Source organism: Telopea speciosissima, chromosome 10, assembly GCF_018873765.1.
Source record: "Telopea speciosissima isolate NSW1024214 ecotype Mountain lineage chromosome 10, Tspe_v1, whole genome shotgun sequence".
NCBI classification, from domain to species: Eukaryota; Viridiplantae; Streptophyta; class Magnoliopsida; order Proteales; family Proteaceae; genus Telopea; species Telopea speciosissima.
In genome coordinates, this window is record NC_057925.1 from 40,556,443 (window position 1) to 40,564,648 (window position 8,206).

General features: G+C 39.9%; 1 protein-coding gene across 1 annotated transcript; it reads right to left on the minus strand.

The window, feature by feature from the left end:
- Positions 1-4,075: 4,075 nt before the first annotated feature.
- Positions 4,076-7,855, minus strand: LOC122641788 (triacylglycerol lipase SDP1-like). The gene is made up of 3 exons (XM_043835088.1): positions 6,302-7,855; positions 5,411-5,554; positions 4,076-5,307 (listed from the first exon to the last, which is right to left on the minus strand). Exons 1-3 carry the CDS (start codon positions 7,718-7,720, stop codon positions 4,396-4,398), a joined length of 2,475 nt encoding a protein of 824 aa, XP_043691023.1. The 5' UTR covers positions 7,721-7,855; the 3' UTR covers positions 4,076-4,395.
- Positions 7,856-8,206: the final 351 nt, after the last annotated feature.

Genomic DNA, 8,206 nt, shown 5'->3' on the forward strand with positions numbered 1-8,206 from the left:
TCACTCAGTATGCAACTGACAACATCATTGAAAACTAGTTTTCCAGTGATAGTATTGCTCACTGCCATAACCAGGTTGTTCCAACTCTCTGGCAGAGAACACAGGAACACCAAAGCCCTAAGCTCATCATCAAAAAGTAATATCTACAGATTGCAATTGACTAGTGACCATATTAAACTCATTCAAATGGTCAACAACAGATCTAGAATCAGACATAATCATATTAAATAATTTCTTCATAAGAAATACTTTGTTAGAAGTAGAGGGTTTTTCATATAACTTAGCTAGGGCACTCATCACTCCAGCGGTAGTTGTCTCCTTCATGATGTTGAAGGCCACCTGCGACGTGAGTGACAACCTCACCGTAGCCAACGCCTTCCGATTAAGGATCTTCCACTCTTCATCCTTCATCGTCTCTGGTTTCTTTCCTTCCAATGGTTGATACAAATCCTTCTGAAAAGAAGGTCTTCCATCTGCATCTTCCACCACTGAAAGTTCTGACCGTTGAACTTCTCAATCCTCGTCTTTCCATCTTTTGCCATCGCTCCCACTCAAGTTAAACAGAAAAACCTTTGATCTGCTTCCTGAACCGAAGCTCTAATAGCAGTTGTTACGAAAACAACGCCCAGAATGGCGATTTACAGAAGAAAACGAAAACACAAAGAGAACCAACAACGCACAACACAGAGATTTACATGGTTCACCTCCAATATGGAAGCTACATCCACAGCCGAGCAGTAGAATAGATTTCACTATTTCTCTGTGAATGTTACAAAACCCTCGTCTTATCTATCTCAAATAGAAAGGAACAATAAATAAGAAAACCCTAACCCAAAAAGTACACAAATGCCCCCAGCCCAAAAATGCCCAAAAAACCTGGGCCGGACCAGAACATAACACATGGCTCAAAAGGAACTCATTTCGAAGATCTCGACAAGCCCAACACCACTCCACGCCTTTAGCGTGGAGCCCCGCCAATTTTCGACATTTCGAGATCAGTTCGAGGCTGAGACAGCCCTCCGAAGGTCTCAACCACACTTTCTGGACCAAATTAGGCTTCACCAACAACAAAAATAAGGTGTCTAACCTAAAGGAAGGTTTAAAGAAGTTGAAACTAGGTAAAGCAGTAAGATCAAATGGTATTCCAATAGAGATTGGAAGAGTTTAGGAATTAGTGGAATAATTTAATTTAGTTACGAAGTTGAGCACATGAAAAATGCCAAACAGATGGAATAGAAATATTTTGGTATCCGTGTATAAAAATAAAGGTAATATTCAGAATTGTAATAATGATAGAGAGATAAAACTAATGCACCATATTATGTGTTGCGGCGAAATCCGTGCTATGGTCTGCCTAGTCGAGCTAATTTGCACAAGTAAACAACACAAGACAAAAGAGTGCCAATCCGAACCGGTTAGTATACTCCGATGCCTAAGTCAGATCTCTGCAATAGATAAAATACTCAAAACCAAATAATAGGAAGTGACAGAGCCCCCCATACCTGTGATAGACATTGCTATTTATAGGGTTTAGATGTTAGATCAGTATAGGAATTACTCGATTGGAGATGCTAAATAGTGTCTCATGTAGGGGTAGGTGTCATCCTTAGAATAGGACATCTGTCGGGTTGGGAGTCATGCGGAAAGTGTGACTTTAACTGGCCTGAGCAGTGGTCAGGTTAGTTAACCCCTTAGGTTAAGTGGCTTGTCGCCCAAGCTTTGTGTTTATTCCGAGTAGACCATCATGGGGTCAATTCGGCATTCTTCTGGTTTGCCATGTGTCACTTGTTGATTGGTTGCCCCCAATTATGGTTCATCATTATAAATTATGAATTTTGAGAGAGACTAATTGAAAATTGCTTGAGATAGGAAACTAATAATCAAATAACTAGTTTGGCTTCATGCAAGAGAGGTCAACAATGGAAGTTATTTATTTGCTTAGTTGATTAATGTAAGCATTTGGAGAATGCAAGAAAGATCTCTATATGGTCTTTACTGACTTAAAAAAATAAAAAAAAATAAAAAAAACATTTGATCTTTACTGACATAGGAAAAACTTATGATAGAGTCCACAAAGATATAATTAGTGGATGTTAAAGAAGAAAAATGCCTTAAATATGGGGATATAGTTAAAAATATGTATAATGATACATCCAAACCCTAAGAACAACTATTGGATATTTCAGATTGAGCCTGAAACTTAAACCATACATGTTGGTATTGACACATCCACCAATTTGCACAAGGCTCCCGCCATTGTAGGGTTTGGGGAGGGTCATAATGTACGTAGCCTTACCTCTACTTTCATAGAGAGGCTGTTCCCAGACTCGAACCCATGACCACTTGGTCTCAATGGAGCAACCTTCCCGTTGGACCAAAGCCCACCGTCTCAAAGCAGACTACCATGTGGGAAATATAAGGGCACGATGGAACCCGACTCACACACTGAAAAGTTAGACCAGAATATCTAAACTGACAGATCCAAAATGTTCATTTTGGTGTGGTCCAAGATAGCCATGGAATTGAAAATCTGCAACCAAGATTCAAACTCCCAATGCTGCTGAGTTCCAAGTCCAATGCCCTCAAATTAGATTGTCTTCCAAACAGATTATTATCCCTTAGGTCCTGTTTGATCAGAATTGAAGGTAAGTGAAGTGAAATAAAATTTCTGTTGGTAAAGTGAAATAAAATGAAATAGAAAAATATATAAAGACAACTTTCACCAGGGTGTTGGTTGGAAGAGAAGATATTTTGTTGGCTTTTTATTTATTTATTATTTTATAACTTTCACATACCTCACTCCTAACCAATAGGACGCTTTGGCATCAAGGCATCATCAAGAAAACTGAGAATTTTGGGTGGTTTAAAGGTTATCATGATTCATGACTTGGATTTTGCTCAGCCTAACCATTGAACTAGTAGACAATTGTTCCCAATTCAAAGTCCTAATTAGGAATTGAAGGGGCAGATTAAAATGAAGCCCTGCCTTCTACACCAACCTATGGGCTATGGTTTGGTATGACCCTTGACAGGTTAGCAATGGGTCGCCTATGCATAGTAAGCCATACGAATGGATTAGCTCGACGTATGTTCAACTACTCTTTTTACCATGGGAGGCAACAGATTTAGCTACAGCAGAAAAATTACATCATATTAAGTTTCCTAACCATCTGACCTAAGCCATTTTCCCCAATCTTGATGGAACCAGTATGACTGCATTAACAGGTTTAGGATATGCAGCTCTTTTAAGGCTGCAGTCTGCACAAGAGTGCAATCTCCATCAAGGATTAAAAAACTCTAGTGCAAGGCTATTCTAAAGGCAATTACTTAGTGCAAATGGTGTTTCAAAGGGTTAATGGAGCAAAACCAATAAATTTGTAAAAATTAATGGTAATATCTGGAGATGAAAAACATGAAAATTAAAGAGTTCAAGGGAAAAGAGTTCACTTTTGTACATCTCTGTTAATGAATAATGATTCAGATTTAGGATGAGAAGAAGCAAAGCATCCAACACAAGAGGGGGTGAACACATTACAAGGTAAAAATGTGGAACAAAAACTCTTAACCAATTCTCCTACTAAGAAGGATGATACTGAGTAATACCTTGTGCTACAGAATACACTTTCCTGAGCATTTGAAAAGGCATCATTCTCATGACATTGTCTTTCTATGTTTTGATTGCAATAAAATTGCTCATTCTGCTGCTGAGTTGTACAAGAGACAAATGGCTGCACAATTCAGAATTCCACTTCTCGTTACAAAAGTGGCTGATTCAAACTTTTACATGTACAAATCATCTCCCTTCCCCAACTCCCTCTGCCCACCAAAAAAGGAAAAGGTTACAAGAGTCCATTACAGGCTAAGCATGTCTCATTTAGCCTCAACAATGGCACAACAGGGTACAATAATCTTCACTAGGGGTGTTTCAGAAACAGAATTCTTGAATGTTCTGTGCTTCTTATTGCTGTAAGCACTGCAAAGGTATAGATAGGATGCCGCAAGATCAGTTTGCATATGGTCAGAAGTTCTTCCTATGCACATTTCACAATTAAAGAAATATCTTGTTGCTGTTTGGCAATGGAGATATTATGACTGTTCTGTTCAGGTGCCACTCTGATTGGCAACCCTGCTAAAATCCAACGTTTTGAGACTTGGAGATACAAACATCAGTAAATTTTAAAATTTTCTATGAAGGGAGCTTCCCCTAATGCTCTCAATAATTTAACTTCATCATAAGCTCAATCCTGGAATAAAATCCATCTTATGCTTGTATCTAAATTTGCAAAAACAAATAGAGAGGCTCCAATCTCAACAGTCCATAACTTTGCAAGTGCCATCATATGAGCCAGAATGATTCTCGGGATTGTGGTGGGAAGCCATGTCACTGATGCAGTTTCAGAGAGTTTCATCATCCTCGTCGCATTCAGATGCTGAACTAGCATCCATTTCCATGCCTAGATTCTCAAGTTGCACACTTTCTGAAACTGGACTCTGAGATGAACTCTGGTGACTATTAGAGTCGTGACACCTATGGTATCTCAGGTCTTCCTTCTTCACAACATTGAATACAATTCCGTTGTGGATCCTCTCAGGTTGCAGCAGGTCCCCTTCATTCACAGTGATGCTGGACATGGTGGCCGGAGCTCTATTACTGACATCCTGCTGATCAAACTCTATGTTATCTGAGCTTCTGTCTACTACAGATGAGACAGAGCTATGATTATAGGGATCCTTTTTTGCCATATGAATAGAATTAGAGTTGGGCTGAACCATCAAACCTTTAAAGTCATCTTCTCTCATACATGAGTTGCTCTGTTCTGCATCATTGTCGAAATTTTTTACAAATTCAGTGAACTTATTCGCTGATGTAGTCCTCATCAAAGGCCCCCCAGATCTTGTCCAAGAATTTAGATCCACATTCTCTGACTCACTATCACTTCCGTCGTGCATATTATGGTGGAGATGGAAGTCCCGGCCTGAATACACTCCCAAGTGTCCACCACCATCAGAAACGATTTCTTCTTCAAGGGACCCTGTCGAGTTTTCTCTTGCGATGCAGTTCCACGAGGGGATCCTCCTGGAAGCATTCAACCTAATTGTGTTGCCTAATCCTTGTGAAGCAGCTGCCCTGTCGGCACTCCTTTTGAGCCTGCGCATGTGATTAAGAACTACAACACACTCATCTAGTGCAAGCTCAATACCACAGTTAGATTTTATGGCAGAGAGCTTTTTCCAGGTGCACCTCCTGCCCTGGTTGGAAGCCTTTTGAAGCTCCGCATGAGATGGGTTCTGTATAATTTTCGAGATCTGGGATAGAAATCACAAATAGGGAAAACAGAGTCAACATATTTCAGTCTGAAGAAATCAAACATATGACCAGAAAAGTAATAATTTCAATTTTCAAGTCTACCTGAGCAAGAGTAGCAGGCATAACTACAGTCACATCACCCTCCCAATCCTGAGCAAACAACTTTGCGAGTCCTCCCAATGGAAAACCGAGTTCCAGTATCTGGTTGCATCTATGCTTCACTTCCATTTCTGCAAGATGAGCCAGCTGCATAAATAAGAATCGTCAAATTCCCAGTTGATCAAATGCCCAATTTAAGTGACACCATACTGTTTAATGTACTTATGAGTAAGAAATGTCCAAGGAAGTTCAGATACGTAATGTATGTATAGGTATAGGTAAATTCTACATATATGAGAGAGAGAAGAGAGAGAAGAGAGAGAAAGAACATCCTCCACTTGATGCAGATGCTATAAATTTGGCAATTGGCACAAAAGTTCAAGTGTAGATCTGAGCATCAACTAGCCTATTCCCAGCTATGTCCTGGTTGAATAATCAAAGGTTTCGAACAGGAATCCAAATGGTGAAGACAGATATGTAACAATAGCCCAAAAAGTAAAGATCATTCTTTTTTTTGGTAATCAAGAAAAGATCACTGATTTTGATCTGTGATCAATCCAAGATGAACCTTAACATGTGAATTGATGGACATAGGTGCCAGGTTATGCAGCCTAAGTTAAACAAAGATTAATTTTCAATGCATCACTGACACGGTACTTCCCATCCTCCACAGAATAGAAGAATGAAGTGTTCATGGATCAAGGAATTCATGCTCCCACATGGGTATCCATATATTTTTCGTAGGAAGAACAACAAAAAGAAAAATAGCAGTAAAGATGGATATTACATTGCAACTAACATAAATCAGCATGTAAACTAAACTGGGGGAAAAAGAAAAAGATCAACTAAGACCAGAAAAGACCATGAAAATCAAAGTTATAGCTATGAACATACCTTGGCAGAAAAATTGCCCCCATAAGCTCTCACAAGCTCCTTTAGCCTCAATAAGGGTGTAATATGAGGATTTGCCTGACTTACAATAAAGTGATTGACATTGAACAGCTCCTTCAGCTGCATCATTGGTAAATCGCTCTCCAAGCTACCATCTCTCCATCTGCGCACTGGTGCACCTTGACCTTCTTCAGGACCCAAATTAAATGGCGGGTGATAAGGAACAATTGCACCATTTCTATCCTTTGCCATCAGTTCTTGGGCCTCAAACAGGCCAGGAAAAGCACAAGAAGCAGTCACTGCACTCCATATAACAACATGAGGTGATGTCAAGTAGTTAAGACATCTCGGAGGCTCATGCTTCCTTGGGGAGCAAACTGTGATCCCAAGAATCCGACCAGTCATGTCATATGCTTCTTGGAATGTTAGATTACTAGTGAGGTGTCTCAGTAACATCTGTAGCTGCCTTATATCATGAACTACACCTTTTGTCATAACTCTCTTAAAAACAGTTAAAATCCCACCCATCTGATCAAAAAACTTTAGTGAGTGCCAAGAATCTTCAAAGAAACTTTGAAGCTCAGGCCAAGACCTAGTGGCAACAATTGAACACATAATTGATCCCACACTAGAACCTGCAATTATCCGGGGTAAAAGTTTATGTTCAACAAGAGTCTTCACCACACCAACATGAAAAGATCCCAGGGATGCACCACCACTCAAGAGCAACGCCGTCCTCCCAAAGGCATGTCTTGTCTCATGCATAAATGCAAGCTTCTCTTCCAAGAGCAGCTCCTCAGAGTCCGAGTGGCATATCATTCTCAGCTGAGTGGTGACCTCATCAATGTACTCCTTTATGAGCCTGGGAACCTGAAGGCGACCCTTGTGAAGTTCCGGATTGCACATATTACCTAGATCTCTGACCAGATCTGCGCGCATCCAAAAGATTACATCTCTAAGAGAACCCTCCTGGCGACGGTGCCGTAGCTCCTGAAGCTTATTCCTGACCAGTTCCTCATCATAGAGATCTGATTCGTTCATTTTTGGTGTCTCCTTATCATGCATCTTAGCTGCATGAGCCCATTCCTCATATGTTAGAGCAGTTCTCATCATATTTCCCCAGAATTTCCTTCGGTAAGCCAATTCAGCCTTCAGTTTAACATTAGTGTATCTTTTGAGCAAAAAAGCTATGAGTGTCATCATTGCTAATATCCCTTGAGGATTTTTGGGATGTAACCAGGAGATTAGTGGTCTCATGTAATCCCTAAATCGCCGAAGATAATTCCTCATAACATCAAAGATCTGCTGCCTGAACTGCGACATCGACTTAAAGAGCAAGATTCGAAAAGCAATAGTCCGGCCAATGATTGTAAACGGTCCACTTGAGAATGGAACAACGCTAACCTCATTACTGATATCCATTTCTCAGCTAGCAAAATTGAGGTCAGTAATCTGCCTAAAACCCAACTGTCTCAAATATCCCAAAGAAGACAAGCTTGTTAATTTGGTAAATTGAGTGAGAGTTCCTAGCAGAATCCTGAGTCCTAAACAAGTTTTCACCTCGAACAGGAAAAGGGGATACCAGAGAAAAAAAGACCTTAATCTCAATTCTGCTACAAGGGTATTAAGCACTCAATGAAACTCACGATACTCTCAGTTATTTCAAACAAAAAGGAATTGTTTTAAGTTCTAACCCCTAAAAGCCTCATTATGGAGAACCAATCATCAAAATTTAGGGCCAAAGCTTTAGCCACAAACCTTGGAAATATAACTGTATTGTTGAACCATCCTTTCCAAAATCAAAATGGGTCAAAGCAAACCCTAAATCCGGAAGTAAACCCCTAGAGAAATTAAAATCAAAACAAACATAGAAACAGAAAAAAAAAATACTGGATTAGAGGGTAGTAG

Coding starts and splice junctions, on each gene's coding strand:
- LOC122641788 (XM_043835088.1), bottom strand. CDS start 7,720: ATGGATATCAGTAATGAGGTTAGCGTTGTTCCATTCTCAAGTGGACCG. Junction 5,555..6,301: donor GGGGCAATTTTTCTGCCAAG/GTATGTTCATAG, acceptor TTATTTATGCAG/CTGGCTCATCTTGCAGAAAT. Junction 5,308..5,410: donor TGCCTGCTACTCTTGCTCAG/GTAGACTTGAAA, acceptor TTTCTATCCCAG/ATCTCGAAAATTATACAGAA.